The sequence below is a fragment of the Electrophorus electricus genome, chromosome 13, assembly GCF_013358815.1.
Source record: "Electrophorus electricus isolate fEleEle1 chromosome 13, fEleEle1.pri, whole genome shotgun sequence".
NCBI classification, from domain to species: domain Eukaryota; kingdom Metazoa; phylum Chordata; class Actinopteri; order Gymnotiformes; family Gymnotidae; genus Electrophorus; species Electrophorus electricus.
The window spans coordinates 10,749,210-10,770,932 of NC_049547.1; the positions used below are offsets into that span (position 1 = coordinate 10,749,210).

Genomic DNA, 21,723 nt, shown 5'->3' on the forward strand with positions numbered 1-21,723 from the left:
ATTTAGATTGGTATATTGCACATATACCAAAAATAATTATGTTATTGTATTCATTACTTTATGTAAGTGTTGAAGTCTTTTTTGTCCTCGTGGTAACTTTTCTTGCGTTCTGAAACTTCATAGAAACCGCGCGAACTTCCAACAGAAGTATCAAGTGTCTTCATATTCTGCCTCTCGGGTTTAGGTGTCGCTTGTGTCGACTCCGGAGAACAGGGTTTATACAGCTTAATCTGATCACATAGAAATGATTTTCAGTCACAAATATCTTCAGTTTGTTATGTTGTTATGTTATTTTGCCACTAGATGTCAGAATTTAGTTTTAACTAAAATATTGGAAAAACGTAGTCTTTGAGTACTGCCACACAAAACAAATAAGGAAGAATGTTTGTTAACATTATACTGACGTTTTAGTAGTGACAAAGTAACCGTTAAACACGTTTTGCACATACTGAAATTGTTTGATAGAACTATTGTAACTAGTTTATACACACCAACTTTCTTGGAACACACCAGTTAATACATATTATGGGCAGTACACTTAAACCGAAAATCAAGTTGAACCGCGCCACACCCTACCCTCACCTCAGTTTGGTGAGCTGTTTTGGGGATGTGAGGGTCTGAGTAATGCAGTTCATAAGGATGATTTATATTAGTGATTGAGCTTCCTTAGTCACAACAAAAAGGATGACACTATTTCAGCTAAACTCAATTTATGCAGAAAGGGCAGATTGAGGATGCTGCTGTCATAAGGCGCAGTGTCTGGAGTGCTTACCATGTGAGCTCTCCACCCCTCCCTTTCTTAGCCTCTTTCTTGTTCAAATCTCGTCCTCAAGCAGAGAGACCTGCTGCCAAGGTAGCTGGTAGACATATTTATTCTTGATGTTCTGTTTCTGAGGATTTAGGCAGCATTTATGGAATTTATACAGTAAGCATTCATGGAATTCATTGCTTGAACTGCATGTCTTTCTGCTGGTCTTTGCACTGTGCTGCAATCCAGTCTCTCTTCCACCTTTTCCACTCACCTATGACCTCAGTTCCGGAGGTGGACTGTTGAGAAGTGTGGAGGTGAACTACCAGAGACACCAGGGAGTACCATGCTCAGTGCACGCGGTGGGAGGGCAGGACGTTCCCCTGTCTGTAGGATGAGAATCCTGAGGAGCTTTCAGGAGTCCAGAAGCCAGAGGGTAATGGCTATGGTGAGGTCCTCACTACAAAAAGTGATGCTCTTTCTGCACAGAATCCAAAGGGTTGCTTTCACATCACAGAAATATCGAAAACTGCGTAAGGTATGGTGATTTTAATTTGCATTACTTATTATATACATCCGATGCTGTGCTCATGGTATGCTTTCGTATGGCCTGTGTGCTGTACTTTATGTTGATGTTTAATGTGGGTGTGTCAAGACTTTTTTTGTAGTGAATGTTACAAAAGAAGTATTAAACATAAAGGGTGTTAAATGTGAAAGAAAGGAGATAGAAACTAAATGATGTCTAGATCATTCAGATATTGTAAATAAAATACTGAAATGATCAATAATGATATATTAAGAACAGTCATCATTATATCTGTCCAAACAGTTGCAGATGAGATGTAAAGTGGTACTCATGCCAGTGTAAATCCATATATGTTATCACAGTTTGTAGCTAAAAGAGATTTTCTCTCCTTTTTATTGCTTTGTTCTTCTAGTTCACAGTTTTACATAGTAGTTTTGAAAAGCTGTCATGTGGACACACTGGTAATAACTGAAGAAATGTTAAAAGTCAAAATGGATTACTGCTTGTCTGCCACCCCCTGTTAGAGTTAGGGACAATTAACTCAATAATGGGAGTTAAAAACAGGCAGGATGTGAAGTGGATACCAGTAACACGAAGTCTTAACTTTGGTAAATCCAGTCTCATTTCAGTAGATCTAACACAATATTCAGTATCCTACAATTGCTTTTGACTTAGGTTGACTTTCTCTTACATATGGTATGCATTCATTTCAATTTCTCAACATCTTTTTTGAGAGTAATAATAATCATAACCATTATAAGGCCATATTGGTTTCCTCAAAGTAAATAAAAGCATTTTTGGGAAATTAGGTATGTGAGTTTATTAATTAACTGGGATACAGAGAAATAAGCTACTTATTGCTGACAATGCATGCTAATAATATGGGTGACTTATTTTGTAGGTAGGTATGTTGATAGATCCACTGAAGATGCATTACATATGGAAGGTGATCACTTTCATGTTTCAGTATTTCATAGTTCATCATTGCGGTTAATCATTATTAGATTCTGTGCATTTTTAATTATGATTGATTAAATGGTTAACTGCTCAGTTTATAATGTTACAACATACATAAAGGCCTTGGCTACTGGACAGTTTTCACCCTAAGAAGTTACTTTCACAACTGAAATTCAAATTCCTTTTAGTATATTTTGTCTTGATTTATTATAGCAGTATATTTGTCTTTTTAAAATTTTTGAATGCATGCCATGTTACGAATCCCTCGGTGTAGGGTGTGACACACTTTGCAGTGTTAATTTTATTGAATTTAAATATTCTTATATGGCTGATGGAAACTTTGAAAAACATTGGTGGTGTATAACAATTAGTAAAGAGCTGCCGTACTGCAAATCATTGTTTTATTAAGCCCTTGAAGTGACAGAACAACTTGGTGCAAGAGCTCCATTCTGGTGTTCGGTGTGTTGACGGCACGCAGCGATGTAATTTATATCTTAATCAGGTGGAGAGAGTCAAGCCTGCATGGTGGAATGGAGCGGAGGTGAGCTGCTGTTGTTCTGGGAGGCTGTCAGTCATTGTGGTGGCAGACTATGAACTTTTATTACTCTCTAGGATGGAAGTGTGCCAACTGGGAAAGTCATACAGCCTGAGTGCTGCTGCTGAGGCAAACTACCTACAATGAGGCCCATCAGCCAGTCCGTGTGCCTTTCATCATCTATCTGTATAATCTAGCCACCGATACTGTGTCCACAGATTGATATAAAAGTCCCAATGCTGTGGGAAAAAAAGCATTAGGCCTATTTTCAGCTACCATTGATGTGAAGATTATAGTGCATTGTATGCTGTTGATTGTGTCTCTGAAGCTGGGCTTACTTTAAGATAAACAGTTCATCAAACTATATGTCTGTTATATATTATAAAACGGTACACAAATTAGCAGTCTTTTTTGCCTTTGAAAGAGACAAAACAAAAACTAAAATGCAACACCAAGCAACTTCTTATTCTGAGTGCCCTGTTCTTCCTTACTATCTGGTGTGTGATTTACCCTGTGTAGTGTTTATATGGACTTACCAAGCAAACCCACAGAAGGGGATTAATGACAATAAAAAAAAACAGTTAAATATTCTAGACTTTAGTACATCATAATTATCATTTGGTTTCGGATTTGAAATAGATTCTGCCTTTGGAATTCTATTGTTATTGCATTTATCACTGAATATATGTTTCGAGGGAATGACACCATTTTAATTCCATAACTGTAACCACGATTGTAATGGGCTCCTAATGATTAAGCCCTCCAGCTGCAATAACAATTAAGCTATTCTTTTCAATAAGCACAAACTGATCAACTGCTTCTAATTCTAAGATCTTATGAAGACAATTATACTATGTGAGGACAATGTGACAGTCCACAAAGATGGAAAAAGAAAATATTTTGAGACCTTGCTATTTTTATAAGGGGAGAATGAGTTGTGGTTCATCTTACTGCATTAGCTTAATCGATTAGCTTCTAACCCATGTCGGTGTGGGGAATTTTTCCTTTAGCTCCGGCTGATTAGTATATAGCTTGGTAGTCATTATCTCAGTGTTAAACTTTGTAATATTAATATTGCAAAAGACTGATAGCGCAATATGCAAATCAGCACTCAAACAAATCACAGGGTTTTCATCTGTGTTTGCTATGAGCACTCCGAGCAGTGGCGTAGGTTTCATTTCAACTTGGGGTGGGGGGACATCGCTCACACCACCCAACCTAGCCCATTATGTGAGTAGTGTGAGTAGGAATTATTAGGTGGGGACATATGCACCCTGTCCACCCCCCAAAAAATCTACATCTATGTTTCTGACCAATCTCAGCCATTACTGATAACTGTTGTGTAAGTGTTTTGCTGAATCAAAATGCAGTTTGGTCAAAGTAATGCAGGCCAGTATTCAAAGATCAAAGGTTCACCAGTGTAGTGCAGTGTATTGCATACTGTAATCACAATATATAGCAATATAATCACACATCTTTGTCCATTTCATTCAGCCCAAGAGCCTCTCCAGCTCCCCATGCATGTGAGTATAAAACCTAAGACCGAGGTCAACCCAACAGTGTACCCACAATAGACGCATGATATACAAGAAATATACATAGCTAAAGCTATGTGGAATACAGACCCTTTGGTCTGCCTTTGTTGATTATGTGCCACAGAGAATTGTCACTCTCTCTCAGAGATTTAGTCTGTGGGAGAGGGCCTTCTCACAGGCTGTGCAGCATAACATCGTCTCATATAACCCATTTTACATAAGTGTGACTGCGGCAGGGAGGGAGCGAGATGCGAGTGTGAAATATTGAGTTTCTTTATTCTCTATAATAGGAATTTTATAAAAAGGGGTGCACAGTAGTGAGCTGAACAGAAAACAAACAAAAGCAAAACACACTGGCAGTAATGACCCGAGGCACCGAGATGCTGACGAGTAGGCGACGCACATGAAGCGCTGGAGGAGAGTACTTATGGGCTACTTACAGTGCTGAATGAGAGTAGCGGTGAGCTTAAGGAGAGAAGAGAACAAAAGAGGTATAAAAGGCACACGTACTCATGATCAATAATTTGGGTGATTAGGAGCGGACGGGGGGGGGGGGGGTGTCAGTGGGCGTGTCCCGCAATGAATCAGATAGTAAAATCTGAGTTTTTACTGAGTCTGGGGGTATATATCAGGCATATAAAATGCTTCTTAAGAATAGCTTGATACATTCACAGTTCTTTTGCTCTAAATTAAAGGCTTGACAACTACGTTTCTGCTGTTCACAGTGACGCAGGAAAATACAATATGGGTAGTCTTCTGTATGTTCTAGTACTTATATTACCACACCACACTACTTATGAAATTCAAAATTTCTCACAGGAGTTATGACTTTATCCTAACTTAGATAAAGCAGGGCAATATATTTCTAATTTTTGCAGGCTTTCTGGTGAATAGGTAGTCTCAGTATCCACCTCTGTGTCACTCTATAGGGGCTACACCACTGTGGGTAGTAATGCGAAAGCAACTTGAGTTGCCACTCGGCTAATGAGGCTTTGGGGCAGTATACCTTGAGCTTTTCCTACTGGCTTCTTTTTTTCCTGGGTTTTGCCAGTAGTCATGTGTCCAGTATGGCCTCTTAGCCTCTGATAAGTCTGTTTTAATACTACCAATTCTACACCAGACTTAAAGCTTGTCTCAATACAAACTCATTGCTGTAATACAGTTAACTGTACTTTAGTGAAGAAAATGAAGTGTTTAATATGGTGTACAAATTGTTCTGTTGTACCAATCATATTAGAAGGAAATCAATCATAATTTTGGTACTTTCCTTCCTTTGTTGCGTGTATTTCTGCATATTATTGTTTCTACAATCTATATTTAGGACCCACAAGCAGAGATTGATTCTCTCAGAGGGGGGACCAAGCACAGGGACCAAACACAGGGCATCCAAGCAATATGTTATGATGAAATCATGCAGCAAAATGATGGGAATACTGCCTTTGCTAGCAGGTACACATTACATGTATGCACAGATATGTGCAGGCATGCTGCACCTTCTCAATCATAATGCTTGTGTCATTTAACACGAATCACAAAACCTTATTAAAATATTTGCGACACTTGGTATGAATAACAAAACCTTATGAAATGAATGCATTGTTAGCATTATCAGACCCATAACAAAAATCCCCAGCATTGTATTAACACCTAGTGTGTTTATTTAAGGCTAGATGTGCACAGGTGAACACTATATGTATATAGTGTACTTTATGTATATATTGTACATGTATACACAGCTATGGAAAAAAAATAAGAGACCACTACATAATTATCAGTTTCTCTAGTTTTACAATTGATGGGTATGTGTTTGACCTGGCTGAGCAGTTTTGTTTTATTCTATGAACTACTGGCAACATTTCTTCCAAATTCCAGATAAAAAATATTGTATTTTAGAGCATGTTTTTTTATGAAAATGACTAATGGTCAAAATAACAAAACAGAAATTTCAGACAACAAATAATCGAAAGAAAACAAGCTCATATTAATTTATAAACAACACAGTACAAATATTTCAACTTAGGATGAGTCAAGAAATCAATATTTGGTGGAATAAGCCTGATTTTTAATCACAGCTTTCATGTGTCTTGGCATGCTTTCCACCAGTCTTTCACATTGCTGTTGGGTAACTTTACGCCACTCCTGGCACAGAAATTCCATGAGCTTGGCTTTGTTTGATGGCTTGTGACCATCCGTCTTCCTCTTGATCGCATTCCAGAGGTTTTCAGTGGAGTTCAGGTCTGGAGATTGGGCTGGCCATGATAGGGTCTTGATCTTGTGGTCCCTCATCCACACTTTGATTGACCTGGCTGTGACGTGGGCATTGTCCTGTTGAAAAAACCAGTCATCAGAGTTGGGGAACACTGTCGGAGCAGAAGGAAGCAAGGTTTCTTCCAGCACAGTTTTGTAAGTGGCTTGATTTATGTGTCTTTCACAAAGACAGATCTGCCCAATTTCAGCCTTGGTGAAACACCCCCAGATCATCACCGATCCTGCACCAAATTTCACAGTGGATGCGAGGCCTCTCCAGGTCTCCGTCTAACCATTACATGACCAAGTGTTGGACAAAGCTAAAAATTGCACTCATCAGAGAAGATGGCCTTACTCCAGTCCTCTACGGTCCAATCCTTATGGTCTTTCACAAACTTCAGTCTGGCTCTTCTTTGCTTCTCATTGATGAAGGGCTTTTTTCTAGCTTTGCACTTCAGCCCTGCCTCCAGAAGCCTGTTTTGAACCGTCCTCGCTGTGCAATTCACTCCAGCTGCTGCATGCTATTCTTTTTGTAGGCCACTTGACATCATCTTACGGTTGTTAAGTGACATTCGAATGAGGTGGCGATTTATCACGGTTGGTAGAGAGTTGTTTTCGACCTCTGCCAGTCTATAGCTGTTGTTGTCCCATGTGTTTGCTGCTTGACCTTGTTCTTATGAACCATAGTTTTTGACATTTTCAAGATAGAAGCAACCTGACGCTCACTGTATCCCTCTGTCAGTAAAGCTACAATTGAACCCTTCTTTTCCTCATTAAGAACCTTTCTTTTCAACTCATTTGGCATGGTCTGTAGCTGTATTTTGACTACACTTACTTTTTAAGTAGTCCTAGCACGGCTTTTCCCATCCAGCTGGTTCTATAAACAAGAGAATAGTGATGACAGCAGCAGTGGTTTCTGTACTGTTGCTCGTTAGAATAGAATAGGTGATCACCTCTTCAGCATCTTATTAAGTAGAGTGAGGTGTATCTGTGAAGGAATTCAACAAACACTTGAATGGAATGGCTGCTGTACATGTGGAGATGCTGATTTAAGAAAAAATTGGAGTGGTCTATTATTTTTTTCTGGAGCGCTATATATATAAAATATGAACTTTAGTGCTGTGTAATGTGCCATGTTTTCTCTGGGTGACAGGGGGGCAGGGCTTCTGGCTCTGCTGGAGGAGATGTGGTTCTGGGTGTGCTTGAAGGAAGAGGAGCTGTCATGCCAAAGCCCTGCTGAAGATGATCTTCATATTCTACTCCAGCAACAAGGCTATTGCTTGGTCAGTTACATTAGATGTGTGTCAGTTGGGCAGGATGCATATACTCGAAAATGCACTTCACTATATGATGACTATCAATCATAGAAATAAAACTTCAAGCACAGTTTTCAGTGCAGAGTGCCTGAGTGTGACTTTACATTCTAATGCATTTGGCTTCCTGTCCAGTTAATTTTCTCTCAGTTCAATTTTACTGTTTAGAATATAACTTTTCAATGTGAACTCCATATTCTATGTAAACATAACACACTGTGTCCAGAAGTGGATCAAAGCTGGTTAATTATTAACCATTATTATTATTATTATTATTATTATTATTATTATTATTATTGCTGGCATGGTTGTGGGTACCAAGCTAGTATGAGTTCATCAGGCACAGCATCACTGCATGAGTTTATTCCACATGTCAGGTGTCAGTAGTAGGTTGAGTGACCCACCTCTCAGACATATTCAGTCAACAACAGGTCAGAGTTCAGAAATTGACCAGGGAAGAGGATGCTTTTGAACAAGGTGTGCATTGCAATTAATGTAGTCCTTCAAGGTGTTTCCAGTAAAATTATATTTTTATCAAAGTGGTGTTTCTAACCAAATACAGTTGTGATGTTCTGTAAATGAAGAACATAATTCATCTTAGTTGTCCCAATTAATTGTTGCCCATAAACTAAGACCTGGCCTTCAGATTTCCAGTCCATTCACATCTGCAGTGCCATCCTCTCAGCCAGTGACTTGTCATTATTAAGTGAGTTAGTGTAATGACACTGAAGGTTAAAAATGGCCAATGTTATTATCAGCGATTTGGCTTTATCACTAGGGAACACAGAGAATGATTTTTGCTCTCTAGTTGAGAAAGAGTTGTGCTCTCAGTATTGATTAAAAAAATAAGTGCTGCATGAAAGATCTGGTTTCTCATGGTAACTTTCATCTCAGCCAAAACCAGATACATCTGCAATTCTTTTTTTTCTTCTAAAAGTGAGTTTTATTCTTCATTCTTTCTTTTCACAGAAACTGAATCCAAAGCAAATTCAGTGTTTTTATTTTAATTTTATTTTGACCTAGTCCACAAAACATCCTTTATGAGTTATTAAATAGTTCCAATTGCAATTACTATTTAGACATGTCTAGGACAGTATTTGAGATCAGTGGTATATGGCAGTACTATGGCTGCTCCGATAGTGCCCCCTTTCTCTAATACAGTACACTGTTTTATCTCAGGCTCTAGAGAGGGTGCTAGGCAGTGGGAGTCAGAATTTGGACTCCACTCTTGAGCAGGTGTGCTTGGCCCTGGCTCCGCATCCTGCAGAGGATCTGAGGGAGGTCAGCATTGAAGCAGCAGCAGGTCAGAAACCCACCATCCATTGCCCTCATGCCTCCCAAGCATCTTGCAACTTCTCTCTCTCACTCTCTCTCTCTCTCTCTCTCTCTCACACACACACACACACACACACACACACACACACACACACACACACACAAACAAAATCTCATTTTCTTTTTCCCTCTCTCTCTTTTTGTCTATCTAGCTATCGTTCAAACATCCACAAAGATCATTAAATCAGTACACATTTTCCAGGCTATCATAAAAATGTTTGCCGCAGTTAGGCTTTGTCTCAGCAGCTACAACTGATACCTCCTTAATAGCTTTGAACATTGACCTTTACCAAGGAAAGAGTTATTCTTTTTAAAACTAATCCTGTGTTCATCTCTTCTGGCATGTCAGTAGCATCATTGTCAATTGATACATGTCACTTCTATGGCTCAGTGGAGACAGTAAATCTGACTAAAAAAGGTTTTGAAAGGGGTGGGTATAAATCTTAGCTAGTTTTATAACAACTTTTAACCAAGGATAGACAGATTATTATTTAAGCAGCACATAGGCAGGTACTGACCTGTATTGCAGCAGTATATGAAATTCTTTTTGAATTTTGAATATATCTGCCTCTCCCTTCTCTCCTGTCTGAAATTTTAATATCTGCCTTTCCCCATTGTTCTTCTACACCACTGGTCTTCAACTCCAGACCCTTGAATCTAATTTTCAGTCCCAGATCATGTAATCATTAGCAGGGAATTGAGCAGTTAATGTAACCGATTTGCTACCAGTGATTTCAAAATTTAGGGCCAGAGTTTTTTATTCAAAGTTAAATAATTGAAATTGAAGTCTGTTGTATTACAATATGAATTAGTAATCCATTGAGCTTTTGGGTCTTGTTACTTGTAGTTGATGTTTTAATATATTGTCTCATGCCAAATTGAAATGAGGCCTTGATTTATATTGTCTTTATTATGGGCCAGAATATTTTTGCCTGAAATAGTATGAGACACTGAAGAGGTTTATTCTGGGTAATTTATCTCAAGAGACTACACTGATGATCCATCATTTTAAGTGGAGAACAACTCAGAACTACAAAATAAATAACAGATAAAAGAGGAATGAACTAGACATCAAACATTTATTACTGCCACAGTGATTGTCCTACTTTATATGTTTTGGACATTACATAACATGTATTTCTCATTTTTGTTCAGTATACTCTTGTGTGGGTCATCTCTTAGCTGCCTCTCTTCTCAGAGCTCTCTGGATTTTTTGCTCCTACCCAGCATGCACTCTGCAGAAGAGTGATTGTGGGCGCTTGGCTGGAACTGTACAGGATGATGCCGTGGACGTCCAGCAGTGCTGGAAATGTCTCCATAGTCACGCAGGCAGCTGGCAGCAACAGGTCAGCTGGGCACTGGGGAAGCACCACACCTTCCAAGAAGCAGTGGATGAGCTGAGCTGGGTGTGAGGGAGGGAGGGAGGGAGAGAGAGAGAGAGAGAGAGAGAGAGAGAGAGAGAGAGAGAGAGAGAGAGAGAGAGAGAGAGAGAGAGAGAGAGAGAGAGAGAGAGAGAGAGAGAGAGAGAGAGAGAGAGAGAGAGAGAGAGAGAGAGAGAGAGAGAGAGAGAATATATGGGGAACGGGTGGCATTCAGTAGGACACTGTTTGGTTAACTGTGTGCTGTAAGACCACTGTAAATTTCTTAAATCAAAAACCATTAGATTTCCTTTTTTAAAAACACCCGATTGGATTTGTGGGTGTTGACACAGCCTTGTTTGCTGAGCTTGTGTTTTGATAGGCTTCATATGTGCAGACAAATGCATACACCTGATTTAAATTGGGTAATCACAGTTGGCCTAGGTTTGCCAGCTCCTGGTCTAAAAAAATCCTTGCAATTGACTAGGAGCTGAATTTAAGTTATTTTTGACATGTCCTAATGTGGTTTTGTTGGTTAAGCATTACAACTGTAAATGTGGGGGGAAAAAAAAACAAACCTTTTTTAATTTACCAGAGACATTTTGAGAGAACAGAGGTCCACCCCAATGTAACAGCCATGAATGTCAGTTTGGTTCCCCCTCCTGACATTCGTCTGGGTCCTGTGTCGTCATCGCTACCTCATAGCCCCAAAACACTAATGGACCTTTCAGAGGTAAGAGGCTCAGTAGGGTTACATCAATCAAAGCTGAAATATGCTGGAAATATGAATTTGCTACTGAAAGGTCACAGGCAGATTTAGTAGACAATAAAATGTCTAAGTGTCATTAAGAATGGACATTGTGTGTGCCTATGAAATGTGATGTGAAATAATTTTGCTCGCTCGTACAACAGTGCATCAGATCTCAACATGGGCTAAGTGAACAATAAATCATCTGATCATTTTGATACAGCTAATTGACCTTTTTGTTGATTTCATTTTCATCATTAGCATAGCTAAATTTGGTGACATTTAATGTTAAAGTAACCGTCACATTACACCTTGCTTTGTGTGGAGTGTGGCCCCTTGTCCTGCCTTTTCATAATAATCTGACTGTCATAGTCTCTTGTGGATACAGTTGAGTTGCCAAGCTTGGCTGCTAGTGAGAAATAATAATTAAACTTCTGCTTCCAGAAAGACTCCTGGGTCCTCCTACACTAAAGCCTTCAAAGTGATAAAATTGCATCTATCCAAACAACAACCTTGAACTTTTGGAGAGTCCAGAGTGTCTAGGCAATTCATTATAGTACTCTTAAGAAAAGCCAAAAAGTGACATCACTACACGTCTCATCACAGTGAGGGAGAATAAAGCAAAAAATGCAGTCCTTGGGCTCACTGCAGTGCGGGACAGTCCCAAACACACTCTTTGGACAGTTTGCATGTCAATGGCATCTGGCCATTTCAGGACTAAAGCTCCTTTATCTTTGTCCCAACCAACCTGCCATCTACCCAGTGCCTCTGTTTGGATGAGAGAGCCTTCAAATTATTGCAGTGTGTCAGGGGAGTGTTGAGGTTGTCTGTTTTTTTTTTAACTTTCAATCATCGCATTTGAGATTTGAAAGCGCTGTCAGAATAAAGACTACTGTTTGATATTGCTGTCCTTCTTAACTTAAGTTACAAACTTATGTGGTAGTTCTGATAACTCTTATGTAATCTTTGCAGAGGATAGAGATGGATCAGCACAGATGGCACCTAGATGCTCAGGGTGATAACACACTACTGTCTCAAGACTTCTTGTCAGGTAAAATGGCAGTAAATAATGTGGGCATGTATTGTATTCTAGTATTACTCAAGTTATATAGCATTTTTCTTACCACAATACATTTGCTGGAAAGTGCAGTGGTATGTGATACGATTACAAATTAAGATACATAGGGGTTTATGTTTCCTTAACAGTCTCAGTTTGGTCTCCATGGCAGAGGGCAGTGCTCCATAACGGTGTTCCTTACTACATCAAGTGAGTTTGGATGTGCATACACAAGCATAATCACCCAGTGTACATTCAACCCTTTCTTCCTAACACACTACACTGAAATGATGGAGGATTACTAATGCAATGTGGCTTTTGTTTTGGTTATGTTTATACTGGATTTGTTTAACACACTGAAACTCAGCCATGAGTGGCAGACCACATCATGGAATCATCCAAAAATGACTCAGCTATTTAAGTCAATGGGTGAGTTCTGCTTCTCACTGAAAATGATCCTTTATATAGCCTGATCTGTATATAAAATAGTCAATAATGTGATTTGTTTTTAACCTAAGCACCGTGCGTTTGTGTTCCTGTGTAAGATAACTCCCAGGTATGTGGGAGAACTCTATGGTTTGTGCTATTATGGTCTCCATTTCCACCCCACCCCCTCCCGGTCCTACAGCTGAGCTGGGAGATGTACGTTTTTCTGCCTACCGCACAGCTATGAAGAGCCGACGAGTGCAGAGAGTGTTGGCCTGTGAGTGCCTCCTCACCCTCTCTACACATCTGCACATGATACCATCACGCTCCATTTATCTGATGGCCAAACCCATTGAGGTGTTTAACACTTAGCAGTGCAAGAGTCATCCAGTATGATGATTAATGAAGGCAGATAAAAGAAATTTGAGTAATCTTCTGTAGGCCATTTTTAGTCAACATTAATGGGGGCTTTTATTGAGTGTAGCTCACTATCACAGTAGGGGTTTAAAGACCTTTGTAGCCAAAATCCAGCTACTGGCAACAGTACTACAACACAAAGAGTGCTGAAATTGTATTGTCACATAGGTTGGACGGCTCATGTTTGCTATAATGGTTCTTATAGGTTTGGGAAGTAGTTGGGAATGTATAACTGGTTGCAAATCTGATTAATCCTAATAGGAAATTAATGTTTTTTTTTATTTTTAATTTTTTTTATTTTTACAGCTTTATGAGTTTGGAGCTTTCATTACGCAACAGCAAATAAAGTTCTGCTTTGTTGCTTTCCATTAATATGCATTGAATGGGATTCATTAAAGATGCCTCTGTGGGGAAAACAATGAATAGAGATGTAATTGTAAGTGAGTTCTCTGTGTTTGTTCCAGTGGACCTTCTAGAGTTGTCCATGGCCCAGGGTGCCTTTGATCAACATCAGCTAATTCATAATGCTCATCTTCTGGAGGTTCCAGCTGTCATAGCCTGTCTATTAACAATCTACACTGGACTTCATCAGGTGTATCCAGAACGGATCAATGTCCCTCTTTGTGTTGATCTATGTCTTAATTGGCTTCTAAATGTCTATGACAGGTGAGTATGGGTTTTGATCAAGGGCTCAAGACATATTAGACTGTGACTTTCCAAAAATCCTAAAGATTAAAATGTTCCCAGTTATATTCAGGTAGTTCCTATACAAGCTTAGATGCTGTTTCCTTTCAGTCTGAAATAATTATTTAACCTTGAAGAAGATTTTGGAAGCCATCTTTTTTACTAGACCTCATCCGAGGTTGTCACTTGGTTGAAATATCAGTGATTTTAAGAATTAATTTATGTTAATGATCTGTGGTTTCTATTTGATAGTGGTAGAAATGGGAAAGTTCAAGTCCTATCCATGAAGATTGGGCTGCTTTCTCTTTCAAAGGGACACCTTGATGACAAGTACAAATGCAAGTACTTTTTTCTGTTTGTCTTTGCCAATGCCAGTGCCCCATTCAGTACTCCAAGATTTCTCTAACACTAGCACCATAGATGTTCAACCCAGTAGATCACTGTTTCTCCTAATTTCTTTCCTCAAAGCTCTTACCCACATGCCCTCAGGAATAACAATCTCTTTCCGCAGTCCTGAATCAGTCATATTCCTGATTGATGGTACCCTTCTCAGACTTGTTCAGCCAGGTGGCCTGCTCAGGGGGTGGTTGTGACCCGCAGCAGCTGACCCTACTGCTGCACACCACCATGCAGATCCCCCGCCAGCTGGGTGAGGCAGCCGCCTTTGGGGGCAGCAACGTGGAGCCCAGTGTTTGGAGCTGTTTTCAGCATGTGAGTGGAAAACTGCCAGACCCTCAAAGGCTCAGCTAGGAAACACATCACACTGCACAATCACACTCTCATAAAAGTATCTGGGAAAATGCTTGGAGACGTATAGGTTCCTAAGTGAGTTTTTAGGCTTGTTTGTGTAGAGAGGGAATTAATCTTGGATTTGTAATATGTTGGATTTGTAATATGTTTTGAGCTTGTTTGTGTACAGAGGTAGTTAATTTTGGATTTGTAATAAGATATGATCTGATTATCACTCCAGGTCTACCTTGGGAGCTTCTCTACAACTCTGCTAATGAAATTAATTTGCTGACTAAAATCTCACTGCAAGGAGTCTGCAAATTGACTCATGTTGTACTGAAGGACATTAAAATGAAGTGCAGCATTTGTATTTTCTGATGAATCTGCTTGCCAAAACATGTTTTTTTTTGTCATAATTTCTTATAAATTAATCCATTTTATATTTGGCCATATATAAAATGGAGTGCTTATGATGGAAGTCTTATGATATAAAAATTTTGGACAGATAAAAAATATTGGACAAAAAAGGTTTATAAAAGTTTGGCTCACAGTACAGCCAGTGAGTTGCTGTCTCTTTACTGTTCCATGTCTACAACACTAGAGCCTCTTTTATTTAATGTTCCATATGATGGACTTGCACTTGATAGCTCTGCATTTTATTTGGCTGCTGTAATTGATCCATAAATGCAGTAACAGGTCTAATGCTGGAATGAGCCATAATGCTTTCATTTAGCCACTCTAATGAAATTACATCATACTGCCCCCTGATAAATTGGGACACTGACTCTTAAAATAAATGATTATGCCTCTGAAGTGCTACTGTAATGCCCTTTTGAACCCCCCCCCCCCACCATCTCAGTCAACGTAAGTGAATAACGTCCTCCGGTGGTTGAAGCTGTGAAGCCTGCCTTCCATGCAATGTTATGGGGCACCTGTGAGATTCCATGTCCTGGGCCCACTTCATACCACTAACACTGATTTTTACTGGGTGCATCACAGGAAGGTTTTTTTCTTTTAAAGCTGCACAGTATAGACATGTGGAAAACATTTTCCAAAGTGCCCCACAAATCCGTGATCTGTCCGTGCTGATGTATCCTAGGTGGGTAGTATGGAGACAATTGAGCTGGACCAGTTTGTGGAGTGGATGCATCTGGAGCCCCAGTCCATGGTGTGGTTACCAGTGCTGCACCGAGTGGCTGCAGCCGAGACTGCCAGGCACCAGGCCAAGTGCAACATCTGTAAAGGGTTCCCCATAGTGGGCTTTAGGTAAAGTAAACTTTCTTATAGGATGATGGCTCCCTTTTTCACCTGTAGGACTACTGGTACCATGCACGCATCCTGAAACCCACTCCTTTATGTTTCATAATTACCTTGTGGTTGGCACCGGTATCAGGACTCTGCTAAATCAAGCTGATACTGATAGAAGTACAAGAGGTTATAAGTGTTTGGTTTTTTTTCTTTTTTTCTTTTCATTTTTTAGGTATCGCAGTCTAAAGCATTTTAACTATGATGTATGCCAGAGGTGTTTTTTCTCTGGACGAAACACCAAGGGTCACAAGCTAAACTATCCCATGGTGGAGTATTGCAGCCCTGTGAGTATCCTGCACTGTGGTTTATAGTGATCTCAGTCTTTTTACAACTCTCTTACACCAGCACCTGCCATGCACGCTCACACAAATTATTAATTTATATATATATATATATATATATATATATATATATATATATATATATATATATATATATATATATATATATAAATAACTGCAATTATTGTACACTACATCTTATCAAAAATGACACAGAGCACTTTCCAGACCACATGTAATATCACATGTCTTTTCTTTCTGAGAGCAAAAGGCAGGTGCTAATTTATAATAGATTGGATCTATTTGTTGAAAATTTGCTATGTTAAAATTGCATCCTGTGTAAAACAGTCTTTAAAATATTTAAAAGTTGTAATCATGTTATTGTAATATGATACGATACAATACAATATGATACGATATTCTTTGTCAGATTACTCTAAAATTCATGTAGCATCCAAACAGCTCATAACATATAAAACAGTACAAGAAAACACACTTTTGTAAGTCTTCTTATAAGAATATATTTGTTCACTTGTTAAGTAACAAAGATGACTGAGGACTATGAACGAGTTTTTGGACCAACTGAGTCTTGCTGAAGGACTCTAAACCGCCTTTTTGAGGGCATAACATCGTATTTACTGTTTAATGCGTGTAACAGATTGGAGAAAATTCCATAGGCTAGTCTTACCATACTTTTGTTACAAGTTTTATTAAAACTGCTTTGAATTACAGAGGTGTAAAACAAAAACAAAATTTGATTATTTGCCCCAAAAGATCCTAATCTATGGAGAAATTAGATAAACTCAATATAAATATTCCACAAGAGTGTTGCATCTGTGTGCTCTCAAAGATATTTGTCATACATAACTTGCTTAATTTCATTGTTAAAATTGTTACTTTAGGTAGATAAAATCGTAGGGCATGACCAAAAATATTTTCCTCAGTTTTTTTTTGTGTTAATGACCAGTCTACCAACCTATTAATAACTAATTACACTAGTTTTATCATTGTACAGAATTAACATAAATCTTCACCATAAAATGAGTTGGTTCCTGAGTTTTACAAACATTGGTGTACAGATATGGAGAACTGACACATCCTTGAGAAGCTCCTACATTGGTGACGATAGGTGAGGATTATGTCTTATTTACTTTAACAAGTTGTACTCTATTAGTTAGAAAGCCATTATAACGGTAAAATCCAGAAAAAAAAACTAAACGAGTGTAACTAACATCATGAACAGCCCTGGAAATCAGGAAGCAAGTTCTGGATTCCAACTTTTAGAAACAGTGTAGTGAAGTCTATGCTCAGAGCACCAAACAGCAGTCAACTGGTAAGGCAGAAACACTGGCTTGAGTCAGTGCATAGGCGAGTGGACTACTACAGGACAGGATATCACAAAATGACACAAACAGACAAAGGACAAATAACACAAATCAGCAAGGAAGAATGTGATAAACACCGGCTTAGAAACTCCTAAGTAGCAAGAGCTTTTGCAAAGAGGGGAATAGGTACACACAACATGACAGTGGCCAAGCTGGACAGGTGATCAATAGGCCAGCAATGAATAGGCTGGTGATCAGTAGACCACTGATCAATAGGATGGTGATCGATAGTCACCCGATCAATAAGCCTTTGATCAATAGGCCTGCAACACAGTGTGGCACCACAGTAGAAGGCATGGATGAGAGTGGGACAGTTAGGTAGAACATGACAGACTTGAACATCAGCATCTCAGCTCAAAAGTCTTTGTCACAAGTCAAGCAAAGCAATTCCAGACTGGTGCAATAAATATCCTAATGCCTCGTGTCTAAGACTGCCAGATCTTTTAAACATGTGTATATAAAGGAAAGGAACCATACATATCTATCACATAGGATTATCAAGGTATATATCACAAGAAGGAATAATTCATTATAAAGTCTTCAAATCTTTTATATTTTTTTCCATTTCATTGCCATATGCTAATGAACAAGAACAGTTCTATAATAATACATTGTATTTGTTTATTTTCAAGGACCCAAAGACACTTATAATAGTCAGAAAATAAGAAAATACATTGATATACATATAAAACAAAACATATACAGTATACAGAGCATTTATAAATAGCAGTTCTATAAGAGAGAGAACCTTGGAGTTTCAGAAGGGCTTTGTGACATAATTGTCTTTAATAACTCCTTAATCAAAGTTTCCTTACAAGGTGGATCTTTTTTTTTTTTACCTGACCAATATAAATTACTTTAAGGAATAATACAAGAATAGGCTCAGATGTACAGAATACAGTCTCTGTCTTTTAACTGTGTTGAATTATTTGAAGTCTGAGGTGTGATGTGTAAACACCAGTTTGAATAGCTAGGTGTTGACTAATCATGCACACCACGCACAGACATATGCCAGACAGTAGCATCTGTTTACAATCTCCAGAACAGAGCAAGGCTCTGACAGCACTCTATTCCAGACAACCTCTGGGGAGAATGTGCGTGACTTCACCAAAGTGCTGAAAAACAAATTTCGGTCAAAGAAGTACTTCACCAAACACCCACGTCTTGGATACCTACCTGTACACACCATTATGGAGGGTGATCCAGACACGTGAGTATTAATGATATAATTGTACTGTTTGTGAACTGATGCTTTTCTCTTACTTCATGATATGTATCACATATTTGCTGACCAATACTTCTATACAAACAAATCACACATGTAGAATACCTTTGTCATTTTTTCATATTATTTATGCTTTACATTATGGTGAGATGATTCATCTGTATCTTTCACTTTGTTGTAATTATGCATGGCATCACAGTTTCACTGAGAAGCCTGAGTTCACAGAGTTTTCACTGAGAGGTTTTGCTTGCTATAGGTGAATTTTGAATTGCTGAATTTAATTACTTGTTTATTCTCCAGTCTTGCACTGGCAAATACGAGGAACCATGGATCTCAGCCCGAGGAGCATTTAATTTCAGCTTGGTTTTTACACTTGCATGTAAACAAAGTGGTGGCCCTGCTCATATGGTGTTGTTTTAATTACAGAAGCAAACTCTGCTTAGGCACATCAGCTTGGAGATGTGAAGACAGGCAGGTTGCCAGATGCTCAGCTGCCTCTAACAGTAGAGCACACCACCTGCCCTCCACAGCTCCTGCTGCACCGACCCACATCTCCTCTCATCCGTGCGCTCTTCTTTCACCATGTTGTCTTTTAACCTTATCTTTTGCTATAAATAATTGTTATGCCAGGAGCTCCCATTTTTTAGAACTATGAGCGCGTGTCTGGCCAACGGAAATGGTGTTACCTGGATGAACAGATGCTTCCTGTGGTGATTAGTCTTTATTGCTGCCAGCCTGTCTTTTACTTAACAATGTTCCCCTGACTTGTCTTGTCCTGGAGCTGAGCATGTTCTCAGTTTTGAGTGAGTGTACACATCATCGACTCTTTATCACTCTCTCCTCTTCCTCCTAGCTTCCTCTACCCATATAATATTGAACAAAATGTATTACAAATTTGACTAAACTAACTAACACACATGCAGGAAATTCATACTATTTTTAGGAACTTTTAAAACTTTTGTTTAAACAGGGTTTCTTCAAACTTTGAGTAATCATTTCCATTAGGTCAGCTATGACAGCCACTGAAAATCAAGTTGAAAGCCACAGCTACTTCTGCATGACTTTGTACCTTCATATATAGTATATCTACAGCTGAAGGTTATTTTAAAACGTTATTCCATAAATTATCACTAATTTTTCATTAATGTGATCCATATGATGAAAAGCTCCTTGTTGCTTTTGTTTTTAATGTTCCTTAAATTAAAAAATTACTAGAATATCTTTTCATCTGTTCATAACTGCAATAGGTTCTCAGTGCATTTCTGTATTTTGAGTAACCAATGCAATTGCAAATATTCCAGTACTCCTCACACAAGACACTGAGAGTCCCATCTTTCACACGGCCTAGTTTCAGCTAGCCCAGATAGAGTAAGTATGATGCTGCTTTTGTCCTTGGCCTGTCGGCAGGAAGAGCATGAGTCACTCCCATCGGTGTGACACATGATCAATGACCGCGTTCCTGTCTGCTGCTCACCATACCACTGAGACATCTAAACCTACTGCTGCTGAGCACAAACTCAATCACAAACTCCTCAATTATGAACATGATGATAACCTCCTTTCATTTCATATATGTGAGCACCTATAATATGACCTCTGTTAGGGTTTTGATTTATTAATTTGGTTTTGTATGCTTTTCAGTTACTCTGTGTAGATAAGGAACCATTTTTAAATGTTTGTATTGTTGATTTATTTTAAAAGCAAGTTTAAACAAAAGCTTGAATGAGACAAATGTTACCATAACTATATCCCAGTAGACCATTGCCTAATGCAGAGACAATTCAAGCTTGTGTGAAGCTTTCATGTATTTGTACTTGAATAGATTCCATAACTTACAGTTGGCAGGTATATTAACTTTGTTGACAATATGGGATTAATAAAATGTTTTGCAATTTAATATAAATTTAAATGTTTTAATTTAAACTGAATCCAAACTGGCAGCTGCTGTTTTGTTTCCATCCTTTCTCCCACTTCAGAAAAAACAACCTCCTTTGACCATAAAGATTGGAACATAATTGCTGCCAATGTATGTCGCCGTATTCTCACTCATGTGGTCATACTTACAGGAGTGAAGAAGACACACCCAGTGAAGTGTGTGTGGAATCCCCACCCAGGACCCCACAGAAGACCAGCAGCCCAGCAGTCGACAGCCACTGGATGCCATTGGCAGGAAGAAGCAGACATGGCCCAGATGCCTGACCTTTCAGGAGCACGCAGACAGACAGGTACCACGGATCTGCCTTCTCACTACTCCCTGTGCAAAGCTCTCTTCTACTTCTCATTTGCTCCCAAGAATGATGACAGGATAGTGTTTGGACAGAAAGCTGTAACACCCAAACGTACAAGATGTTACCAAATGCTGATGTATAATATGGACTAAATATAACTAGCAAAGATTTGGTTCTGTGTGATCACATGATGCAGTTTTTTTCTGTTCAGACTTCAAGGAAAATATATGCCCTTTCATTCATTTTCTGATTCAATTTCCTATTCCCTTTATATTATCTGATATTGTCCTTGTTGGGTTGGTTCTTCGTGTACCTGTACCTTATGAAAACCTACTCCGAGTCCCTTAACACATCCAAGTGATAAGCAGTCAGTTATTAGTATGGCAGTGCATTAAGTGAAGGCATTGACATTAAGCTGTAGTTAACATTAGTGATTGAAACTTCAGTTTTGAGGAGACACTGACAATATGCAAATAAGATTGCTGTGAGATTTTTGAGACTTAAATAACATGATGAAGTTTTAATAGGCTATAAATGACAGAGCATGCAGAATACTCTTTAAATACTAAGAGACAGCGAGAGAGAGAGACAGTGAGACATGAGACACTCTTGGCAAGACACCCAGCAGTAGAACAAATGGTCTGGGTTTAGAACAGTAACAAAATCGTGATCATAACTATT

At 38.8% G+C, this 21,723-nt stretch overlaps 1 protein-coding gene across 1 annotated transcript; it reads left to right on the forward strand.

Moving 5' to 3' along the window:
* Window positions 1–799: 799 nt before the first annotated feature.
* Window positions 800–18,892, forward strand: LOC113578166 (utrophin-like). Its single transcript, XM_027011250.2, has 17 exons — window positions 800–853; window positions 998–1,286; window positions 5,623–5,750; window positions 7,702–7,831; window positions 9,041–9,164; window positions 10,424–10,542; window positions 11,150–11,287; window positions 12,275–12,353; window positions 12,509–12,569; window positions 12,727–12,788; window positions 12,988–13,062; window positions 13,667–13,868; window positions 14,139–14,224; window positions 14,440–14,597; window positions 15,715–15,881; window positions 16,096–16,207; window positions 18,666–18,892. Exons 2-17 carry the CDS (start codon window positions 1,095–1,097, stop codon window positions 18,801–18,803), a joined length of 1,971 nt encoding a protein of 656 aa, XP_026867051.2. The 5' UTR covers window positions 800–853; window positions 998–1,094; the 3' UTR covers window positions 18,804–18,892.
* The last annotated feature ends 2,831 nt before the right edge of the window (window positions 18,893–21,723 follow it).

What these genes read in the sequence shown, in the direction of transcription:
- LOC113578166 (XM_027011250.2), top strand. Translation starts at nt 1,095, where the DNA reads ATGCTCAGTGCACGCGGTGGGAGGGCAGGACGTTCCCCTGTCTGTAGG. An exon ending in CCTTGATGACAAGTACAAAT is followed by an intron (nt 14,225 to 14,439) that starts GCAAGTACTTTT and finishes TACCCTTCTCAG; the next exon opens with ACTTGTTCAGCCAGGTGGCC. An exon ending in TGGTGGAGTATTGCAGCCCT is followed by an intron (nt 16,208 to 18,665) that starts GTGAGTATCCTG and finishes ACTCTATTCCAG; the next exon opens with ACAACCTCTGGGGAGAATGT.